This window comes from Nanorana parkeri, unplaced genomic scaffold (genome assembly GCF_000935625.1).
Source record: "Nanorana parkeri isolate BGI_ZX_2015 unplaced genomic scaffold, ASM93562v1 scaffold2166, whole genome shotgun sequence".
Taxonomy (NCBI): domain Eukaryota; kingdom Metazoa; phylum Chordata; class Amphibia; order Anura; family Dicroglossidae; genus Nanorana; species Nanorana parkeri.
Window position 1 is genome coordinate 80,601 of NW_017308434.1, and position 23,365 is coordinate 103,965.

Below are 23,365 nucleotides of genomic sequence, written 5' to 3' on the forward strand. Positions count from 1 at the left end.
ACATCACTACAGGAAGGACCCAATCGTTAAGGAGCTGTAGGTAAAGCAGAGCAGGACAGAGAATGATGAACCAAGAGCAACCAACTCAAAGGGTCTTCTTGGAAAGATAGGTTCTTGTTGGGTGCGTTGGGTTCCTGCAGATGTACGGCTTCAGTTTTATTTATAATACAATGGACAGATGACCCACCACATCAGTAAGGAAGGACCCAATCATTGAAAAGCTGTAGGTAAAGCAGAGCAGGACAAAGAGAATGACGAACCAAGAGCAACCAACCCAAAGGGTCTTCTGGGGAAGATAGGTTCTGATTGGGCGTTATGGATTCCTATAGCATTACAATGGTTTGTGCATTCCGTAGGATAGACGCATATACAGATTTGAAGCTGAAATGCAGAAATAACATCAGCAGGTCATCGATTTACATCTGACTTCTACATTTATATGAGGAATACCAGATGGAACATCGTCTTGTTCCCCATGAGTTAGGTGACTTCCGCCAAAACAGCTTTAAACAAAACACAATGGACAGACAGAGCTGAACAAAGAGAATGACGAACCAAGAGCAAGCAACCAAAAGGGTTTTCTGGGAAAGGTTCTGGTTGGGCACTTGGGTTCCTGCAGATTGGTCCAGCTTATTGAAAAAACAATGGACAGTTGACCGGCACATCACTACAGGAAGGACACAATCGTTAAGGAGCTGTAGGTAAAGCAGAGCAGAGCTAACAGAATGATGAGCCAAAAGCAACCAACCAAAAGGGTCATCTGGGAAAGATAGGTTCTGGTTGGGTGCTTTGGGTTCCTGCAGATGTACGGCTTCAGTTCTATTCATAACACAATGGACAGATGACCCACCACATCAGTAAGGAAGGACCCAATCATTGAAGAGCTGTAGGTAAAGCAGAGCAGGACAAAGAGAATGATGAACCAAGAGCAACCAACCAAAAGGGTCTTCTAGGAAAGACAGGTGCTGGTTGGGTGCTTTTGGGTTCCGGCAGATTTACAATGGTCCAGCTTAAGCTTTATTCAAACCACAATGGACAGATAACCCACTACATCACTATAGCAAGGACTCAATCATTGAAGAGCCCTGGGTAAAGCAGAGCAGAGCTAATGGAATGACAAACCAAGAGAAGACAATCAAGTGGGTTTTATGGGAAAGGTTCTGGTTGGGTGCTTGAGTTCCTGCAGATGTACAGTACAATGGTCCATCTTCAGCTTTATTCAAAACACTGTCTGCAGATGACCAACTACATCACTAGAGGAAGGCCCCAATCATTGAAGAGCTGTGGGTAAAGCAGAACAGAACAAACAGAATGATGACCCAACAACCAGTTATGAGGGTATTTCGGGAAAGATAGGTTCTGGTCGGGCGCTTTGGGTTCCTGCAGATGTACAATGGTCCAGCTTGAGCTTTAACCAAAACACAATGAACAGACTACCGACTCGATGAAGGATCCAAGCACTGAAAAGCTCCGGGTGTTACTGCTCAATATTTGGGTGCCGGAGTCTCCACAAATGAAGATAGAACAAACACTTTTCCTAAGATCACACACAGATAGTAGGTCCATCCGATGGTTAGATCTCAGAGTGTTTGATAGACGTTAGAGCGTTAAACAACTTGATGATTATTGTTCTACGCTGAAGGTGATGACATGCTCTTCATTCCTGCAGTGGCCATTACAAGGGGAATCCACTTTTCCCTGTTGGGTTGTCAATATATTGTATACTGTATCTGGAAGGTGGTGAGATGTCTTCTGTTGAATTCCACGTTCTTCATTCCAGCCATGGACCTTCAAAGGTGCTTCCATTTTCCCTATTGGCTTTTCAATATATTTTATATCTGGATGGTGATGAGATGTCTTCTGTTGAGTTCAAGGTTCTTCATTCATTCTTGCCATAGCCATTAAGAAGGACTTCCATTTTCCCTTTCGGGTTTTCAATGTTTTATCTCTAGAACGTAGTGAGATGTCTTCTGTTGAATTCCATGTTCTTTATTCCAGCCATGGACCTTCAAAGGGACTTCCATTTTCCCTGTTGGCTTTTCAATATGTTTTAAATCTAGAAGGTGATGAGATGTCTTCAGTTGAGTTCCTGGTTCTTCATTCTTGCCGTAGCTATTAAGAGGAACTTCCATTTTCCCTGTTGGGTTTTTAATATGTTTTATATCTAGAAGGTGGGGAGATGTCTTCTGTTGAGTTCCTGGTTCTTCATTCCTGACGTTGCCATTAAAAGGGGCTTCCATTTTCCCCGTTGGCTTTCCAATATGTTTTATATCTGGATGGTGATGAGATGTCTTCTGTTGAGTTCCTGGTTCTTCATTCATCCTTGCCATAGTCATTAAGAGGGACTTCCATTTTCCCTTTCAGGTTTTCAATGTTTTATCTCTAGAAGGTGGTGAGATGTCTTCTGTTGAGTTCCTGGTTCTTCATTCCAGCCATGGACCTTCAAAGGTGCTTCCATTTTCCCTATTGGCTTTTCAATATATTTTATATCTGGATGGTGATGAGATGTCTTCTGTTGAGTTCCTGGTTCTTCACTCATTCTTGCTATAGCCATTAAGAGGGACTTCCATTTTCCCTTTTGGGTTTTCAATGTTTTATATCTGGATGAGATGTCTTCTGTTGAATTCCTGGTTCTTCACTCATTCTTGCTATAGCCATTAAGAGGGACTTCCATTTTCCCTTTCGGGTTTTCAATGTTTTATATCTAGAAGGTGGTGTGATGTCTTCTATTGAGTTCCTGGTTCTTCATTCCTGACGTGGCCATCAAAAGGGGCTTCCACTTTTCATGGTGGGTTTTCAGGATATTTTATATTGCAGGAAATGCTACATAGGAGGTGGCAATGACTCAATGGGGTAGGAAGAGAGCCAGGAAATACAGCAGGCAGATCTTGGAACTGCAGTCTCCGAGGAAGAAAGAAGCCAGCCCGTCCAGGTTCTCCATAAAACTGGATTGTCAATTTGCATGGATGCTCCACTTTAAAATGTATTTTTCATAGAGTCGTTCTATAGACTCCACAATTCAACCAGATAAAGTCCACCATACAATTGTCAAGAGCATCAGCAGGTGGTTGAGATGTCTAATTAGATTTCCTTGATGTATAAAACATTTCCTGCACTCTGAGCATCAAAAGAATCTGTGCCTGTGTGAGTTAACTGGTGTTTAAGAAGATCTGCTTTCTGAATAAAACTTTTCCCGCACTCGGAACATGACAAAGGGCGCTCACCTGTGTGAATTATCTGATGTATGAGAAGTTTTCCTTTTTGGGCGAAACACTGTCCGCATTCTGAACATAAATAAGGACATTCACCAGTGTGAGTTCTCTGGTGTCTAAGAACATCTCCTTTCTGAATGAAACTTTTCCCACACTCTGAACACGAGTAAGGACGCTCACCAGTGTGAGCTCTCTGGTGTATGCTAAGTTTTTCTTTTTGAATGAAACCTTTCCCACACTCTAAACATGAATAAGGCCGCTCGCCAGTGTGAGTTCTCTGGTGCCTAAGAAGGTTTCCTTTTTTAGTAAAACATTTTCCGCACTCTAAACATGAATAAGGATGCTTGCCTGTGGGATTTCCCTGGTGTCTAAGAAATGTTGCATTAAAACATACACCCATTTCTGAACTTGAACAAGAATGCTTTCCTGTGTGAGCTCTCTGGTGTCTAAGTAGGCTTCCTTTCACGGTGAAACATTTCCCACAATCGGAACATGAATATGGACGCTCACCAGTGTGAATTATTTGGTGTGAAAGAAGGTGTCCTTTCTGTGTGAAACATTTCCCACACTCTGAACATGAATAGGGACGCTCACCCGTGTGAATTCTCTGGTGCCTAAAAAGCTCTCCTTTCTGAGTGAAACTTTTCCCACACTCTGAACATGAATAGGGACGCTCACCTGTGTGAATTCTCTCGTGTCTACAGAGCTCTCCTTTCTGAGTGAAAGATTTACCGCACTCTGAACATGAAAAAAGGCGCTCACCTGTGTGAATTCTCTGATGTGTAACAAGTTTTTGTTTCAAAGTGAAACGTTTCCCACACTCTAAACATTGATAAGGACGCTCAGCTGTGTGAATTCTCTGGTGTCTAAAAAGTTCCCCTTTCTTCAAAAAACGTTTTGCACACTTTGCACATGAGAAAGGACCTTCGTCCTTGTGACTTTCCTGATGTATAAGAAGCTTGCTTTCCTCCGTGAAAGACTTCCCGCACTCTGAACATGGAAAGGTCACACTGGCGTGAGACCTGAGATGTATATAAAGTTCAGAATTCGTCTCAAAAGTTTCTCCGCACACCAAACATGACAATGAACTCTCCGCTGTGTGTACTGCTTCAAGGCTTAGAGAAATTTCCTTTGGCTCTGCACTGAGAGATCTTGTAATGACATCTGAAGTCATGTGATGTGATTGGTCAGAAGATTCCTCAGGTTTAGAGGGAGCCATTGATGTCGCCAGACAATATGTTCTGTCACCTATATCATGAGAGATCTGACTCACTCCCGGAGAATATTGGACGAGGTCATTATTTGCTGCATCACAATCTGGAAAAAGAAAAAGGTCTTCCGCCGAGGTTCTTCTGCCGTGATGTTCTTCTGAGGTTCTCCTGACACCTTGTTCTGTTGGAAACCAATAATACAATGAAAACAAAAAGTATTTTCCACCCGTCACCCGTCACGTAAGAAGTTATAACTAAGTCAGATTAAGTATCCAAAACATCCAAACCAACTATAGAATGGCGGGTACAATAGATGGACTTCACTGGAGGAATGGAGATGGACCTTCATATGGTGTACAGTATCTCCTCCTCATTTGTTGGTCACATGATGTTATATTGGGGAATGGAGATGGACCTTCATATGGTGTACAGTGTCTCCTCCTCATTTGTTGGTCACATGACGTTATATTGAGGAATGGAGATGGACCTTCATATGGTGTACAGTATCTCCTCCTCATTTGTTGGTCACATGACGTTATATTGAGCAATGGAGATGGACCTTCATATGGTGTACAGTATCTCCTCCTCATTTGTTGGTCACATGATGTTATATTGAGGAATGGAGATGGACCTTCATATGGTGTACAGTATCTGCTCCTCATTTGTTGGTCACATGACATTATATTGAGGAATGGAGATGGACCTTCATATGGTGTACAGTATCTCCTCCTCATTTGTTGGGGACATGACGTTATATTGAGGAATGGAGATTTCCTTCTAAGCCTTCTCTGACTACAATCGAAGCTGATGATGTTGAAGCACAGCTAGTCCTTGAAAACTTTTAGTCAAGCAACGTACCACATATACACAGAAACAATATAAATAGGTTAATAGTTTCTACATGTAAAGTCTGAAGTGGACCCTCCATACTGCTCTCTCAGCTGTGCCTCCTCTTACCCGGTGATGTGAGGGGCGGCTCATTCTCCATCATGGCTTCCTTGTAGAGATCATCTACACATCCTCCGTCATCAATCTATATAATGGAATATAATCTGTTGTGTTCATTACTCACCTCTGCTGATTTCTAGAAAAGATTCCTCCTGCTTGATTTTCACCATCATCCCCTCCTCCTCCATGGCCTGCTGATATCTCATCACGTAGGTCTCCTCCTCTTCCACTTTCACCTCAACTTTCATATACATCTGTTCTTCATGCTGAACCAACAGAATGAGAGAAAATAACATCCTTGAAGTGCCACCAGGATGGGATTACATAGAAGAGTATAAACTCATACAGTCTACAGTCACTCTTGAGTTCTTGTCACCTACCTGATCGTGGTGGGGGATGGTGAGATCTTCCTGCATGGAATCCCGGGAATACAGAGGACGGGGACATCTCTCTGGTGGGTTCCTCTTACTGGATCCATCTGTAGGAAACACACACACTGACTGAATACATTGTTTCTATGTGTGTATCAGATGATGGGGGATCTAGGTGGACCCTCCGTACTGCTCTCTCCTCTTACCCGGTGATGTGAGGGGCGGCTCATTCTCCATCACCACGTCCTTGTAGAGATCCCGGTGTCCTTCTAGATACTCCCACTCCTCCATGGAGAAATAGACAGAGACATCCTGACACCTTATAGGAACCTGACACACAATGATACAGTCACCACCCAGACACATCCCTTGTCTGTTCCTGGATCATGTCCCAGAATTCCCGGCACCGCTCACCTCTCCTGTCAGCAGATCAATCATCTTCTGGGTGACTTCTAGGATCTTCTGCTTATTATTGCTCTCAGGTGTCAGGGATGAAGGAAGAGGAGATACACGGGGACTGCTGCTGAGTAGCAATTGCTCACCGTGTGCTTTCCTCACTATTTCATAACCCTAAAATTAAATGTCATTAATTAGCACTGCAAATAGTCCCAGAATCCTCCTCACCTCTCCGGTCAGGTCCATGTTTTACGAATAGAGATAAGTGTCACATGACCCCCCAGAATCCTCCTCACCTCGCCCAAGAGCAGGTAGATGATCTCCAGGGTGAGGTTCAATATTCGCTCACTTATTTGACTCCGGTCCTCATCCATCCTCTTGGAGGTGGTCATGTGATCTATAAAGGACTCTCTTCTCTGTAGATGGATAATCAACTGGTAATTATCTGGACTGTACTGGACTGTAAACCATAAAAGATATCAGAGTGAATATGTAGGAAAAGGATGGACATGATGGGATGGGGCGGGGGGGATTTACCTCCTCTGCTCCCAGTCCCAACATTGACTCCTCTTTGCTTCCTTCCAATTTACCTCTCACCTGTAACATCCTGTCTGGGAATATCACTTCCTGTTTGTAACTGATATCACTTCCTGTCTGACATAACTTCCTGTCTACCTAAAGCCACTTCTTTAAATTTCCACTGACCACCCACCAATGCAAGGGGGAAAGGGCTAATTAACCCCTTACCCTAGTGTTTGCTCAGTATCATTGTTTAATCTATCTCCAGTCCCCTCCACTCCCTTGCATTGGTGGCAGTACAAGGAAAAAAACACAGACTGTGCCGGCACAGCTGTGAGAGGTACGGGTTTGTATGTATGTAGGTGTATGCATCTGTCTCCCACGTATCTGCCACCTTGTAGACATCAAACCTATAATCTTAGCCCCTCCCGCTTTATAAAAGCATCATTTGGCCACACCCACCATATTCCCACCCGCTGTCTCAGGAATTACAATTTCTAAAAGTTTCCCAGTAAGCTCATCATCTTCCCTTCTATCAAACCACGTGAGTAATAATCCTCGGGATTGGAGGGATCCAAAAATCTCTCTGTAAAGTTCTGGATCCACATTTTGGGAGATTCTCCTCATTTTCCTCCTCACAATCTGGAGATGAAGGCACCAGGTTATCTTCTGAGGAAGAGGACCGGAGGATCTAATGTGTGTCTAATCTAGGGTTGCCACCTTTTCTTCAAGCGAAACCGGAACACTCAAGTGATGCACAGACATTTTTGGGGGAGAATGAGTTGCGGCTTATTCATATGTAAATATTGCCGCCCATTCATATGCAAATATCACAGTTGAGACTATTTCAAGTGGGAGGGCAGTAGTCCCTATCTTATTTTTGGTTGCCCCTGTCTGCCTGACATCTTGTGTCCGGGTCTCTGCTGCCATGAAACCCGAACACAGCATTCAAAACCCGAACAGTCCGGATGAATCCTGGACAGGTGGCAACCCTAGTCTAATCCCGAAGGATGGCAAAGACTTCTCTTCGTGGTCCCATGTGATGTCCTCATTTTCCTTCTCACAATCTGGAGATGAAGCGAGATGATGCCACAAGGTTATCTTCTAAGGAAGAGGACCGGAGGATCTAATGTGTGTCTAATTCGAAGGATGGCAAAGACTTCTCTTCGTGGTCCCAATTATCGGCTAATATCTCTGATCCATATGTTACATAGTTACATAGTATTTGAGGTTGAATAAAGACATTAGTCCATCAAGTCCAACTAAAAACGGGTCTAAAAGGAAGGGAGACAACAAGTATTCAAAAAATCAAGCACTCAATATATCCCAAACAGTTCAAATCCAAATTTTTTATGCCACTTAGCTCCCAGGCAATTTGTTCCCCAAGCCCTGTGTAAGCAGGGACCTTAAAAGTTTCGGCAAGCTTATTTCTCAAAGACTTCAACACCAGTACGGGTTGATATCGTCCTAATCTGGACATCTCGGGATAATACAGTGCTTACCCTTTCCTCTATGGAATATACCATTAAACACAACCATCCATAAGGCCTTCTGCCAGTAGATGCCGAGAAGACATTTGGTTGGATTGGACTTTCCTGTCTGCTACCCTTCACCAGATTGGCACCCCTCCTCCACTGTTGGGAAAAATGATGGCACTGTATGACAGACCCTCGGCTTGCTTCCACGTCAATGGCAACCTCCTAGACTCAGTGGCCATTCTCAATGGGATGCGCCAAGAATGCCCGTCTCCACTTCTCTACGTTATGGCTTTGGAACATCTAGTGAAGGCTATCCATACAAATCCCCCTATGCAAGGTATACTCGTACATGAGCGCCACCACAAAGTTGACCTTTGCCTGGATGATATGTTGCTATATGTGTCTAACCCTAGGCTAGCCTTCCCATCCACACTGCAGAAATTCCAGATCTTTGGTGGATTCAGTAACTTTAAGGTACAAACTCATAAATCCGTCTCGTGAAATTTCACCCTCCCGTCCTCAGAACAACTCTTTGACGTCTTTTCCCCTTTCAATGGGCCACCAGCTTAATTATATACCTCGGTATTCACCTTTCCAGGGGCCTCTCTAAACTCCATGGTCTAAACCGTGCACCTCTGTTGCAGGACACATTGAAGGAATGGTCCACCAGAAGATATGTGTGACCAAAATGGATCTTTTGCCACATTTGTTTATATATTTTCCACACTAACATTACTATTCCTGAATTGTTTTTTTGGTAAATTGAAATCCGTTTTCTATGGTCCTAATCCTGCTTCCAACACAATATATTGGTTCATTGGAAACCATCTGGAGGGCTTGGTCTCCCCATCTAGAGCCAGGGCCGGCCTTAGGGGTGTGCGAGCAGTGCGGCCGCACAGGGCGCCAAAAGAATAACATTTTTTTTTAAAAGTCCCCCCCATACATACACGCATGCAAACATGCGTCAGGTGCGCATACGTGTGAAAACGACGATTTCGCCCATTACGCCGCACATGTTACATATCGCCGCGAACGTCGGAATGAGAGCAATAGTTCTAGGGCTATCAATCACTGATAACACTAAACTGATGAGGGGTAAAAGCTTTAAAAGCGTCACCTATGGTCAATTTTGGGCATGGTAATTTTTTGCGATTTCGCGGGTGCGCGCAATTTTAAAGCATGACATGTTTGGTGTCTATTTACCCGACGTGACCCCGCTTTTTATATTTTATCAAAAATATGGGTAATAAATGGGTGTGGTTACTGGGGGTGTGACCACTAAAGGGTGTGGCCACTGAGGGGTGTGGTCACTGAGGGGCGCTGTAAAGCTTTCTCGCACAGGGCGCCTAAAGGCCTAAGGCCGGCCCTGTCTAGAGCTTTATCATGAGGCATCATTGTTGACCCGCCTTTCTGACTGGATAAGTTATGGGGTGGTTGGTGGACTCCAAATCACCTATCCCACTTTTCGCCCTACACTGGCTGCTCCTTCGTGACCATCCCCCCTCATCCTCCCTACCGCTGTGGGTTTCGCTGCTTAGGAAATCCTGCATCTTCTCCTATATTGGTCCTAGGACTCTGATCCCTTCTTTTTTTCTGCTGGACGGGAGAGGGGTGAATTCGAACGCGATTTGAGAGGGGTGCCTAGATCATCTCTGTCCTAAGACTTGTCCCCTTACCCAAGCCTATGGCTACAATAATTCCAGTTGAGGGATTTGGATGACCACCTTGCCACACAGGGCCCAGTCTTTAGAGATCCTGCTGCTTTTGAGAACTTTCGTCTGCAATCTCGAGCCCCATCGCATGTCGCCTCCCAGCCGTATTCTTTACACATGGACCAAGAGGACTCTGCCACTCCCTATTATCTCCTAGCTTGGGAAAAGGATCTACAACGATGCTTCACCCCCGATGACTGTGAAAAATATTTAACTTTGCAAACTAAACATTGCCGAGTGTCTCAGGAGAAAAAGGAAAACATTCTCACAAGAGGGTACAAGTGTCCTACTACCTTCCAAGAAAATATCTCCATGGACTTCGGATCTCTGTTGGGGTTGTGGCACAGAATGGGGGACTAGGCTACACATCTGGTGGACATGTCTTCTGAAATCGGCTTTCTGGTCACTGGTCATGAGGCTTTAAATTCCAACCAAAGTCGGATTTTGTCCTCTTCTCTCGGTGGCCAAGAAAGGTCTCCTACATGGTTTTCTAGCTAGAGTGGTGATTCCGAGAGACTCTAAGTTGACTCTGTCAAGGAAGTGACCGTTGAACTCAATCAGCTGCAGCATATGGAACAACTGATGGCCCATCTACAGATTGGAACCATACACTTCTACGTGGAGTATCTGGACCACTTCACAAGTTCTGACCATTTCATTAAGTATCCATAGTAAGAGTGTTGGCAGCCTAGGTTTCGTGGTTGTCTTGCTTTCCCGCCCTGTGGGCATTCCCTCACTAGTTTCCTCTGACCTTCCCTCTCCTTTCCTTCCATCTCATGTCCCTCTCGTTCCTTCATTCGCCGTCTCTGATCTTCTCCCTTTCTTCCGGGTGAGTTGGCCTTGTGGGCTCAAAGTCTCATGGAAGCTCCAGGTGGATCTGGGCACGACGTCGTGTGTGTAATCCTTCTCTAACAATGCTTGGAACTGATTTATTTTTGTATTTATTATAATTTTTTTTTCTTTAATGGTCACAGTTCAGCTGCAGACTTGCAGCTGAGCTGTCACTTGTAGTTCTACAACTATATACAGACCCCTTACCCCTGGTTCTGCAGGCATGCGGGGCTGTGCTGGTGCTTGTAGTCCTCCAGGCATGTGCTCTGAACACTGACTCGCTCTTGCACCTGTCTGCAAGCTTTAGGCGTCGGTTGACCTCTCCTGGTGTTTCTTATGCAGCTTCTCGACCAATCAGTGCAGTCCGCTTGTGGCCAATCCTGTGGATTCTCCCTCTTCCTGTCTCTATTTAAATCCAGGTCAGCGAACAGCACGCGGCACGAGCAACGCTTTCCTAAGCTAGTGGCCGAGCCCCCCGTTTGTGGATCAACCTGAATGCCTTGAGGTTTTTCGGTATATCTACATTTGCCTTGTCCCTGGTGATCCTTGTCCCCAGTCTGCCCTGAACTTTGCCTTGCCCTGGAGATCCTTGTCCCCAGTCTGCCCTGAACTTTGCCTTGCCCTGGAGATCCTTGTCCCCAGTCTGCCCTGAACTTTGCCTTGTCCCTGGAGATCCTTGTCCCCAGTCTGCCCTGAACTTTGACTTGTCCCTGGTCATCCTTGTCCCCAGTCTGCCCTGAACTTTGACTTGTCCCTGGTCATCCTTGTCCTTGGAGATCCTTGTCCTCAGTCTGCCCTGAACTCTGACTGGTCCCTGGTGATCCTTGTCCTCAGTCTACCCTGAACTTTGACTTGTCCCTGGCCATCCTGGTCCTTGGAGATCCTTGTCCCCAGTCTGCCCTGAACTCTGACTGGTCCCTGGTGATCCCGGTCTTCTGTCTGTCCCTATCCTTTGGCTATTTCCTGAAATCCCACTCTTCAGATTGTCCTTGGAAGTCCCGGTCCTCTGTCTGTCCCTGACCTTTGTTTTGGTGTCTGCAACCTGTCCTGAACTCCGGCCTTGTTGACCATTATTGGCTGTTAGGTGAGTCGGGTGGACCTAGGGATTGTGACCTGGGATCAGCACGCAGCCAAGCCCATCTCCACCATCAGGAGCTCTGGTGAACACCGGCTGGCCCTTAGATTCCACATCCTGGAGACCCCATGCCACCTACCTAGCTTGCAGCACCCGGCCCTGTACCTTGACCTACCAGCCTATTGTCTTCCACCACCTCCATCAGTTCCCCTACTTGTACTCCACCTCTGGGAGTGGTTGGCCTACACTGCTTGGACCCTTTTCTCTAAGTGTCCCTGCCAGTGTAGTAGAAAGGGTCCACAGACCTGACTCCAGTTCATACCCGTGAGCCCTGATCCGTGACAATAATTGCCATCTGGCGTTCACCTTTCATCTCAGGGGGGTCTTAGACCGCCACCACTGAACATCCATGGCGCTGAAGCTTTGGTGGGACCATTACCCAATCTTCTTTTCTGCAGTGATCTATGGGACATCAAGTTCCTTCCCCTCTTGGACGCTTCATGAAACCTATGTCTCTCTAATCATGTAGGATGGAAAGGACACCTTGTTGTTGTCATGGGGAAACCTTTAGGTGCCGGTACAGATACCCGCTCCCAGTCAGTGTGTCTAAATTGTGAAATAAGTGCAATATTGGAGTATAACACACACAGCCGCCAAGGGGGAGTGGCAAGAAGTTCTGATTTATTACACAAAGGCAAAAGCTTCTGTAGTGATATATATGGAACTGGTATTGGTAACACTCTAATGTCCCAAGATCGTGGACGTAACATACAGTAGCATAGAATAAAAAGACCAAAGGGTTAAGGGATCAGGACCAAACAGCCTTAAGGAAACTGCTCGTCGGTGAGGGAAAGCCTCTATTCTCCGTCTCTGATCTCCCTTTCCTCTGGGTGATTGGTGGAAATTTGAGAAAAGGCAAAAACACATGGATCAGCCGGTGTGTGGGTTCTCCGATGTTTATTTAGATGTCCTTTTGTAATGAAACATTTCCCGCACACCAAACATGGATAAGGACGCTCACCTGTGTGACTTCTCTGGTGTGCAATAAGTCCTGCTTTCCGAAGGAAGCCTTTCCCGCACTCTGAACATGAATGAGGACGCTTAACTGTGTGGGTTTGTTGGTGCGTAAGAAACTGTCCTTTATCAGAGAACCTTTTTCTGCACTCTAAACATGAATATGGACGGTTACTCGTGTGGATTTTCTGGTGTCTATGAAGACTTGCATGGTCAGCATAACGTTTGTCACACTCTGAACATGAAAAAGGCCGCTCACCCGTGTGAAGTCTATGGTGCAAAAGGAGGGTTCTTTTATCAGAAAAACCTTTCCCACACTCTGGACATGAAAATGATCGCTCACCTGTGTGAATTTGCTGGTGTTTAAGAAGGTTTCTTTTGTCAAAATAACTTTTCCCGCACTCTGGGCATAAATAAGGACGCTCACCTGTGTGAATTCTTTGGTGTAAAACAAGGTATGCTTTTGTACTGAAGTGTTTCCCGCACTCTGAACAGGAATAAGAATTCTCACCATTGTGACTGTCATGGTATTTAAGAAGCTCGCTTTCCTCAGTGAAAAATTTCCCGCACTCTGGACATGAACAGGTCACATGGTTGTGGGTTTTGAGATGTAGAAGAAGTTCAGATTTCATCCTAAAGTATTCCCTGCACCCCGAACAACACAATGACCTCTCTCCTGTGTGATCTCCTTCATGGCTGAGAGAAGATTCCTCGGGGATAGTTGGATCTGTAGACGGATCTTCACTGTGGAAACCGAGATGGATATCTGAAGTCATGTGATGTGATTGGTCAGAAGATTCCTCAGGATTAGAGGGATCCAATGATGTCTCCAGACAATATGTTCTGTGGTGTATCATTGGACGTATGTGATTCCCTTCAGAGTGAAGATCTCCCTCCGAGGTATTCCGGACATGGCGGCCGTCTGATAGAAAGCAAAATGACATGAGAAACACATTCTACAATACACCAAACCCAAACTAGAAATCACAGGGCCCCGTAGCAAAATTTTGTACGGGGCCCTGTGATTTCTAGTTACACGCCTTGCAGAGCCCACCTGAGAGTGACCCTGCAACCCTCTTACCTGTCAGCCCCGATCCGCCTCGGTCGTCGGCGGGCCCTGCCTCCTCTGTCACCTGACCCCGCCTCCTCGTCCGTTGCCGGACCCTGCCTTCTGCCGGGCCCAGCGTCCTCGGCAGCTGCTGGCTGTCACTGACTCAGCAGCGGCTGTGATGAGGAACGCGCCGCTGCACAGATCTCTGACAGGTTGTCGGTGATCTAACAGTGACACGTTCCTCCGCACACCCGCCAGTGACAGCCAGCAGCCTGAGATGCCATAGCAACCCAGACGGCCCACACAGCATCAGGGGGATGTCCTGGCCGGGCCCCCCTGTGCCCCGGGCACCATAGCGGCTGCCTAGGTCGCTATGGTGATTGTTACGCCACTGGCTTCCTTGTAGAGATCATCTACACATCCTCCGTCATCAATCTATATAATGGAATATAATCTGTTGTGTTCATTACTCACCTCTGCTGATTTCTAGAAAAGATTCCTCCTGCTTGATTTTCACCATCATCCCCTCCTCCTCCATGGCCTGCTGATATCTCATCACGTAGGTCTCCTCCTCTTCCACTTTCACCTCAACTTTCATATACATCTGTTCTTCATGCTGAACCAACAGAATGACAGAAAATAACATCCTTGAAGTGCCACCAGGATGGGATTACATAGAAGAGTATAAACTCATACAGTCTACAGTCACTCTTGAGTTCCTCCTACCTGATCATGGTGAGGGACGGTGAGATCTTCCTGTGTGGAATCCCGGGAATACAGAGGACGGGGACATCTCTCTGGTGGGTTCCTCTTACTGGATCCATCTGTAGGAAACACACACACTGACTGAATACATTGTTTCTATGTGTGTATCAGATGATGGGGGATCTAGGTGGACCCTCCGTACTGCTCTCTCCTCTTACCCGGTGATGTGAGGGGCGGCTCATTCTCCATCACGACGTCCTTGTAGAGATCCCGGTGTCCTTCTAGATACTCCCACTCCTCCATGGAGAAATAGACAGAGACATCCTGACACCTTATAGGAACCTGACACACACAATGATACAGTCACCATCCAGACACATCCCTTGTCTGTTCCTGGATCATGTCCCAGAATTCCCGGCACCGCTCACCTCTCCTGTCAGCAGATCAATCATCTTCTGGGTGACTTCTAGGATCTTCTGCTTATTATTGCTCTCAGGTGTCAGGGATGAAGGAAGAGGAGATACACGGGGACTGCTGCTGAGTAGCAATTGCTCACCGTGTGCTTTCCTCACTATTTCATAACCCTAAAATTAAATGTCATTAATTAGCACTGCAAATAGTCCCAGAATCCTCCTCACCTCTCCGGTCAGGTCCATGTTTTACGAATAGAGATAAGTGTCACATGACCCCCCAGAATCCTCCTCACCTCGCCCAAGAGCAGGTAGATGATCTCCAGGGTGAGGTTCAATATTTGCTCACTTATTTGACTCCGGTCCTCATCCATCCTCTTGGAGGTGGTCATGTGATCTATAAAGGACTCTCTTCTCTGTAGATGGATAATCAACTGGTAATTATCTGGACTGTACTGGGATGAAAACCAGTTGATGTGATTTCCTTGTGGCTCTGGATGGACGGTTGGATGAATGGCTCTATCTTATTACCTTCTCTGCTGCCAGTTCCAGCAATGTCTCCTCTCTACTTCCACCCTGATCACCTCTCACCTGAACTTCCGGTCTGAGAATATCACTTCCTGCCTGTACCTGACATCACTTCCTGTCTGTACCTATCATTCATTAGATCGCTCCCTTGTGGTGAGTATAAGAACTGCAGGCGATGTTTTTCATCTTTGGCTTCTGAGTCCTCCGTTATGTTGTGTACATCATTGGCCATGGTGTGACATTGTCTTCATTATCCGGTACATCGATCTCATATCACATGCAGAATACCCGTGGCGTGCAGAAATCACACAGAATTCTTAATAATTCCAAACTTTTAGACACGGTGTGTACTGATACCGATTCTATATGTGGTTGTAGATACTGTAACAGTACCCTGTGCATTGCGTTGGGTTTTGCACCCTGTCCAAGGTGCCCGGCTTCCTGCCAATCGGCTCTGAACCTTTGCGTTAAAAGACCAGTGCTCGGCGTTCCAACAACAAATCTGTTTCCCGCTGCCGGACCTTTCTCTGTACTGTGCTATTCACCCAAGTTTATGGATTTAATCCTGGATCCCTTGTTCCCCTGGACCCCTTGTGTACCCGTGTGAGTCCTTGATTAGCAGTTCCCTCCTTGCTCTTCCCGGTCTTCCTGCTTACTCTTAGCCCCTCGTGATAGCGCTGTGCACTTGTTGCTCGGTGTTCAAACAACGAATCTGTTTCCTGTTGCTGAACCCTTCTCTGTACTTTCCTTACATGAGTTTATGGATTTAATCCTGGATCCCTCGTGTACCCGTGTGAGTCCTTGATTAGCAGTTCCCTCCTTGCTCTTCCCGGTCTTCCTGCTTACTCTTAGCCCCTCGTGATAGCGCTGTGCACTTGTTGCTCGGTGTTCAAACAACGAATCTGTTTCCTGTTGCTGAACCCTTCTCTGTACTTTCCTTACACGAGTTTATGGATTTAATCCTGGATCCCTTGTTCCTCTGGATTCCTCATGTGATTCCGATTAGCAGTTCCCTCCTTGCTGTTCCGTCTTCCTGCTTACTCTTAGCCCCTTGCGAGTCCCAGTGATAGCGATGTGCACTTGTTGCTCGGCGTTCCAACAACGAATCTGTTTCCTGTTGCCGCACCCTTCTCTGTACTTTGCTATTCACCCGAGTTTACTCCTAGCCCCTCGTGATTCCCCGTGCTTTCACATGTGAGGGGCGAGTGGCCGTACTTGTCTGTCTGCTGATTGCTATCCACTTGCGTGCTCCCTCTCTTCACTTAAAGGGGACAGCAATTAAGCAGGTGCTATAAAGCTTAGGCCCAAACTGTTGACACTTTGATTGATATCTGGCGGGTCTTTCACCCGTTGGATAGGGGTTATACGTTGCGATCTGGTGTCCACCAGAACTTTCATCTCAGGGGGGTCTTAGACCGCCACCACTGAACATCCATGGGGCTGAAGCTTTGGTGGGACCATTACCCAATTTTCCTTTCTGCTGTGATCTATGGGACATCAAAGTCCTTTCCTTCTTGGACCCTTAACGAAACCTATGTCTCTTTAATCCTGAAGGATGGAAAGGACACCTTGTTGTTGTCATGGGGAAACCTTTAGGTGCCGGTACAGATACCCGCTCCCAGTCAGTGGGTCCAAATTGTGAAATAAGTGCAATATTGGAGAATAACACACACAGCCGCCAAGGGGGAGTGGCAAAACAGTCTGATTTATTACACAAAGGCAAAAGCTTCTGTAGTGATATATATGGAACTGGTATTGGTAACACTCTAATGTCCCAAGATCGTGGACGTAACATACAGTAGCATAGAATAAAAAGACCAAAGGGTTAAGGGATCAGGACCAAACAGCCTTAAGGAAACTGCTCGTCGGTGAGGGAAAGCCTCTATTCTCCGTCTCTGATCTCCCTTTCCTCTGGGTGATTGGTGGAAATTTGAGAAAAGGCAAAAACACATGGATCAGCCGGTGTGTGGGTTCTCCGATGTTTATTTAGATGTCCTTTTGTAATGAAACATTTCCCGCACACCAAACATGGATAAGGACGCTCACCTGTGTGACTTCTCTGGTGTGCAATAAGTCCTGCTTTCCGAAGGAAGCCTTTCCCGCACTCTGAACATGAATGAGGACGCTTAACTGTGTGGGTTTTTTGGTGCGTAAGAAACTGTCCTTTATCAGAGAACCTTTTCCTGCACTCTAAACATGAATATGGACGCTCACTCGTGTGGGTTTTCTGGTGTCTATGAAGGCTTCCGTTGTCAGCATAACGTTTGTCACACTCTGAACATGAAAAAGGCCGCTCACCCGTGTGAACTCTATGGTGAAAAAGGAGGGTTCTTTTATTAGAAAAACCTTTCCCACACTCTGAACATGAAAATGATCGCTCACCTGTGTGAATTTTCTGGTGTCTAAAAAGGCTTCTTTTGTCAAAATAACTTTTCCCGCACTCTGGGCATAAATAAGGACGCTCACCTGTGTGAATTCTTTGGTGTAAAACAAGGTATGCTTTTGTACTGAAGTGTTTCCCGCACTCTGAACAGGAATAAGAATTCTCACCATTGTGACTTTTCTGGTGTTTAAGAAGCTTGTTTTCTTTAGTGAAAGCTTTCCCGCACACTGGACATGAACAGGTCACATGGTTGTGGGTTTTGAGATGTAGAAGAAGTTCAGATTTCATCTTAAAGTCTTTCCCGCACTCCAAACATGACAATGACCTCTCTCCTGTGTGATCTCCTTCCTGGCTGAGAGAAGATTCCTCGGGGATAGTTGGATCTGTAGACGGATCTTCACTGTGGGAGCCGAGATGGATATCTGAAGTCATGTGATGTGATTGGTCAGAAGATTCCTCAGGATTAGAGGGATCCATTGATGTCTCCAGACAATATGTTCTGTGGTGTATCATTGGACGTATGTTATTCACTTCAGAGTGAAGATCTCCCTCCGAGGTATTCCGGACATGGCGGCCGTCTGATAGAAAGCAAAATGACATGAAAAACACATTCTACAATACACCAAACCCAACACTGAGTGACGGGGGATGGGCACTGATGTCATCGTTATATTGAGGAATGGAGATGGACCTTCATATGGTGTACAGATGAGGAGGGATCTAGGTGGACCCTCCATACTGCTCTCTCCTCTTACCCGGTGATGTGAGGGGCGGCTCATTCTCCATCACGGCTTCCTTGTAGAGATCATCTACACATCCTCCGTCATCAATCTATATAATGGAATATAATCTGTTGTGTTCATTACTCACCTCTGCTGATTTCTAGAAAAGATTCCTCCTGCTTAATTTTCTCCATCATCCCCTCCTCCTCCGTGGCCTGCTGATATCTCATCACATAGGTCTCCTCCTCTTCCACTTTCACCTCAACTTTCATATACATCTGTTCTTCATGCTGAACCAACAGAATGAGAGAAAATAACATCCTTGAAGTGCCACCAGGATGGGATTACATAGAAGAGTATAAACTCATACAGTCTACAGTCACTCTTGAGTTCCTCCTACCTGATCATGGTGAGGGACGGTGAGATCTTCCTGTGTGGAATCCCGGGAATACAGAGGACGGGGACATCTCTCTGGTGGGTTCCTCTTACTGGATCCATCTGTAGGAAACACACACACTGACTGAATACATTGTTTCTATGTGTGTATCAGATGATGGGGGATGTAGGTGGACCCTCCGTACTGCTCTCTCCTCTTACCCGGTGATGTGAGGGGCGGCTCATTCTCCATCACCACGTCCTTGTAGAGATCCCGGTGTCCTTCTAGATACTCCCACTCCTCCATGGAGAAATAGACAGAGACATCCTGACACCTTATAGGAACCTGACACACACAATGATACAGTCACCACCCAGACACATCCCTTGTCTGTTCCTGGATCATGTCCCAGAATTCCCGGCACCGCTCACCTCTCCTGTCAGCAGATCAATCATCTTCTGGGTGACTTCTAGGATCTTCTGCTTATTATTGCTCTCAGGTGTCAGGGATGAAGGAAGAGGAGATACACGCGGACTGCTGCTGAGTAGCAATTGCTCACCGTGTGCTTTCCTCACTATTTCATAACCCTAAAATTAAATGTCATTAATTAGCACTGCAAATAGTCCCAGAATCCTCCTCACCTCTCCGGTCAGGTCCATGTTTTACGAATAGAGATAAGTGTCACATGACCCCCCAGAATCCTCCTCACCTCGCCCAAGAGCAGGTAGATGATCTCCAGGGTGAGGTTCAATATTCGCTCACTTATTTGACTCCGGTCCTCATCCATCCTCTTGGAGGTGGTCATGTGATCTATAAAGGACTCTCTTCTCTGTAGATGGATAAATAGCTCTATATTGAGGATGTATCTGGTCTATAAATGGCGGCTCTGGAGGGACAGTTGGATAAATGGCTCTATATTTAGGATGTATCCGGTCTATAAATGGCGGCTCTGGATGGACAGTTGGATAAATGGCTCTATATTTAGGATGTATCTGGTCTATAAATGGCGGCTCTGGATGGACAGTTGGATAAATGGATCTATATTTAGGATGTATCCGGTCTATAAATGATAACAGATATCACAGGGACTATGAAGGAATTGGATGAAGATAAAGGGAAGTTACTAGGTGTATAAAAATATATATAAGTAGAAAATAATGTCCTATTACTTCCATGCTTTCAGTTCCAGCTTTTTGTCCTCTTTACTTTCTCAGATCACCTCTCACCTGAACATCCGGTCTGGGAATATCACTTATCTGTACCTGACATCACTTCCTGTCTATACCTGCCATCACTTCCTGTCTGTATACCCATGTCACTTCCTTCCTGTACAGGTAAGCTCTCCCCCTTGTGGCGAGTTTAAAAAATGCAGCTGATGTTTTCTAATCATTGGCCTCCGAGTCCTCCATTATGTCATGTACATCATTAGCCATTGCTTGACATTGTCTTCTTTATTTGGGAAATCGATCTAATATCACATACAGAATATCTGTGCTTGCTTGTTTCCATTTATACAGAAACGGGAGGGGGGCGGGGGGACAAAAGAGCCCTCAGACTGAATCAGAGATTTGGAGGTCAGGGAACGAGGGTGACGTTCTGGGCCCCGTTCACAACACAGACGACCGAACCGTGTTTGAGGAGCCCGGGTTCACGTGCGAGGTAATAACGTGTTCAGAAAAGGCGTCAACTGTTGAAGCCTCCAGGTATCTGAAGGTGGCTCAACCATGGCCTGAATCTCCACCGATGACTTCAGACCAGTCCCCGCCAAAGTCCCTAAGCCGGAATTTAACGTTGTAGAAGCGAGAGGAGTTCGGGTCATTTCATATCAGGGAAAGGTCAGGGTGACCAACAACTGGAGCCATAAGGTGATGGTGCCTTCTCCACTGTCCCGAACACGTCTGTAGAGTTAACTCAATCAGGAGATAAGATCATCTTAAGGTCCACAGATGACCCATCTCAACCCAATGAAGGCCGCACAACGAGATAGTGGACGCTTCTTGTTCGAGAGCGATCCGTTGTCTATAAGGTAGGTTGCTGCACCAATCCAGAACCCTAGAGAGCCGAGTGGCCCGATAGTATAGCACAGGGCCAGGGAAGTCCAATCCCTCATGGGCCTTGGGTAACGGTAGAATCTTATAAGAAAGCCTAGGGGGTGATTCGGCCCAAACAAATCAAGTAAAGAGAAATTTCTATCAGCGCCACCTAGGGGCGGTAGTGCCATTCCAACAGAATCCACCCGGAAGGTTTTATACAGGAAGCCCCTATAGTATATACACAGCCATATATCTATATATAGTGTTGGATGGCGTGGAGAACGGTTAGACCCTCTGCTGGGTTCTTCTGCTCTCTGGGGCTCCATCGCAGAGATTTTCCCTCAATTTCCTGTCTTCCTGAAAACATTTCTACAGACAGGAAGTGAAGATAATTCTCCAATAGCAACACGGACATTCTCTCTTTAGTAGAGTCGGGTTCGGCTAAAGCCGCAGGGTTCCCTCAGTGATCACAGATCCTCTACGACATGCTCAGATAGTCTTCTCACAGGAGACCCATTGTACGTCCTCGTCAGGTCCTTCTATGCCCTCTACACACTCCCGTGCCTGGTTCCTGAGAGGTGACCCATTGATGAAGAGACGAGGGGTGGTCACCGGTATACATAAGTCTTCTCCTTCTCACCTGTTGCAGGAAGTCTGTGACTCGGAGTGCGAGTGAAATTTCGGACATTTGGCCAAATTTCCACCTTGTTCAATGTCTACCCACCCGACCAGGACCAGATGTTCTCCATAGGCTTACCATAGGCGTGCGCACGGGGTGTGTCGGGTGTTCCTGGGCACACCCTAAATAACCCCGAGCACAACAGCGGGCACCAGAGGCGGACTGTGGCCGGGAGGTGCTTGGAACAGCCAAGTCCTACTTTGATATGTGCGCTCACACCTCCCGCCACATGGGGGTGATCAGACATAGAGCAGGCACATCTCCTCTCTATAAAGGCTGGAAACCTCCACCTCTGTGCGTGTGTATGGCACAGACTCAGAGGAAGGGGTATCCAGTGGTGTCATGGGGCGAGGAAGGGGAATCCAGTGGTGTCATGGGGCGAGGAAGGGGTATCCAGTGGTGTCACGGGGCGAGGAAGGGGTATCCAGTGGTGTCATGGGGCGAGGAAGGGGTATCCAGTGGTGTCATGGGGCGAGGAAGGGGTATCCAGTGGTGTCATGGGGCGAGGAAGGGGTATCCAGTGGTGTCATGGGGCGAGGAAGGGGTATCCAGTGGTGTCATGGGGCGAGGAAGGGGTATCCAGTGGTGTCATGGGGCGAGGAAGGGGTATCCAGTGGTGTCATGGGGCGAGGAAGGGGTATCCAGTGGTGTCATGGGGCGAGGAAGGGGTATCCAGTGGTGTCATGGGGCGGTGTTATGATCTGGGGTTGATTCAGTTGGTCAGGTCTGGGTTCAGCAACGTTATGCCCCCAAAAAAATGAGGTCAGCTCCCAACCTGAATACACTGAGTGATCAGGTTTATCCATCAATGAATTTTCCCTGATGGCACATTGGGAACACTCCAGGATGACAATGCCGGGATTCATCAGGCTCAGGTTGTGAAAGAGTGGTTCAGGGAGCATGAGACGTCATTGTCACACATGGATTGGCCACCTCAGAGTCCAGACCTTAACCCCACTGAGACACACACGGACTCTGCTAGGTCCAGCTGTATAAGTGTATTGTGCCCTGGTAACATCTGCACTCAGCTCTGGGGACATCGGTCTGCACTCAGCTCTGGGTCTGCACTCAGCCCTGGGGACATCGGTCTGCACTCAGCCCCGGGGACCTCTGTACTCAGCCCCGGGGACCTCTGTACTCAGCCCCGGGGACCTCTGTACTCAGCCCCGGGGATCTCTGTACTCAGCCCCGGGGACCTCTGTACTCAGCCCCGGGGACCTCTGTACTTAGGTCTGGTGAGAAACTGCCCTAAAATCTTTAGTGTTTATTGTTTTAGAAAAAATCTCACATGTTCCTTTAAGAAAAAGTATCCGTAATTGGGATCGGCGAGTACCTGAGGGGAAAGTACTTGTACTTGGTCTTGAAAAATTGTTATCGGGACATCCCTACTCCTATTATGTAAAAAAAAAAGTACATCACATTCCACAATTTGTATATTTGTTTTTCATTTTCTATGACAATAAAAAAATAAAAATCACACAACAAAACGACTAAAAATTACAAAAATATTTAAAATTAATGTTTCAGTAGAAATAAAAATCAGTAGGAAAATCATAGCCAAGGATGATCTTTAAGCATAGGCTTCCCGGCCAATCAGGAAGACGGCCAGCCCGCCGCCCAGCTTTCTCATTAACTGGGAGGCCGGCTTCACGCTCCCTCAAAACACTGTGTCACAAGGCAGCGGGAAGCCGGCTTCCCAGCCAATCAGGAA

The 23,365-nt window shown here is 46.6% G+C and overlaps 2 protein-coding genes across 2 annotated transcripts in view; both read right to left on the bottom strand.

The window, feature by feature from the left end:
- Nucleotides 1-3,233: 3,233 nt before the first annotated feature.
- LOC108800919 (gastrula zinc finger protein XlCGF57.1-like) lies at nt 3,234-15,693 on the bottom strand. Its single transcript, XM_018572906.1, has 6 exons — nt 15,574-15,693; nt 15,230-15,349; nt 14,293-14,434; nt 12,769-13,689; nt 3,607-4,136; nt 3,234-3,284 (listed from the first exon to the last, which is right to left on the bottom strand). The coding sequence occupies exons 1-6, from the start codon at nt 15,691-15,693 to the stop codon at nt 3,234-3,236; spliced, it is 1,884 nt and encodes a 627-aa protein (XP_018428408.1).
- A 910-nt stretch (nt 15,694-16,603) lies between these two features.
- The window catches only part of LOC108800920 (zinc finger protein Xfin-like), a 22,027-nt gene continuing 15,265 nt past the window's right edge, over nt 16,604-23,365 (bottom strand). The window contains exons 17-21 of the mRNA XM_018572907.1: nt 19,652-19,771; nt 18,715-18,856; nt 17,928-18,422; nt 17,508-17,735; nt 16,604-16,722 (exon numbers count right to left, since the gene is read on the bottom strand). Coding sequence (XP_018428409.1) covers nt 16,604-16,722; nt 17,508-17,735; nt 17,928-18,422; nt 18,715-18,856; nt 19,652-19,771 — 1,104 coding nt within the window. The remainder of the gene's footprint in view (nt 16,723-17,507; nt 17,736-17,927; nt 18,423-18,714; nt 18,857-19,651; nt 19,772-23,365) is intronic.

What these genes read in the sequence shown, in the direction of transcription:
- LOC108800919 (XM_018572906.1), bottom strand. Translation starts at nt 15,693, where the DNA reads ATGGCCAATGATGTACACAACATAACGGAGGACTCAGAAGCCAAAGAT. An exon ending in ATGATAGGTACAGACAGGAA is followed by an intron (nt 15,350 to 15,573) that starts GTGATGTCAGGT and finishes ATCCATCTACAG; the next exon opens with AGAAGAGAGTCCTTTATAGA. An exon ending in TCTACCTGCTCTTGGGCGAG is followed by an intron (nt 14,435 to 15,229) that starts GTGAGGAGGATT and finishes CTGTTGGTTCAG; the next exon opens with CATGAAGAACAGATGTATAT.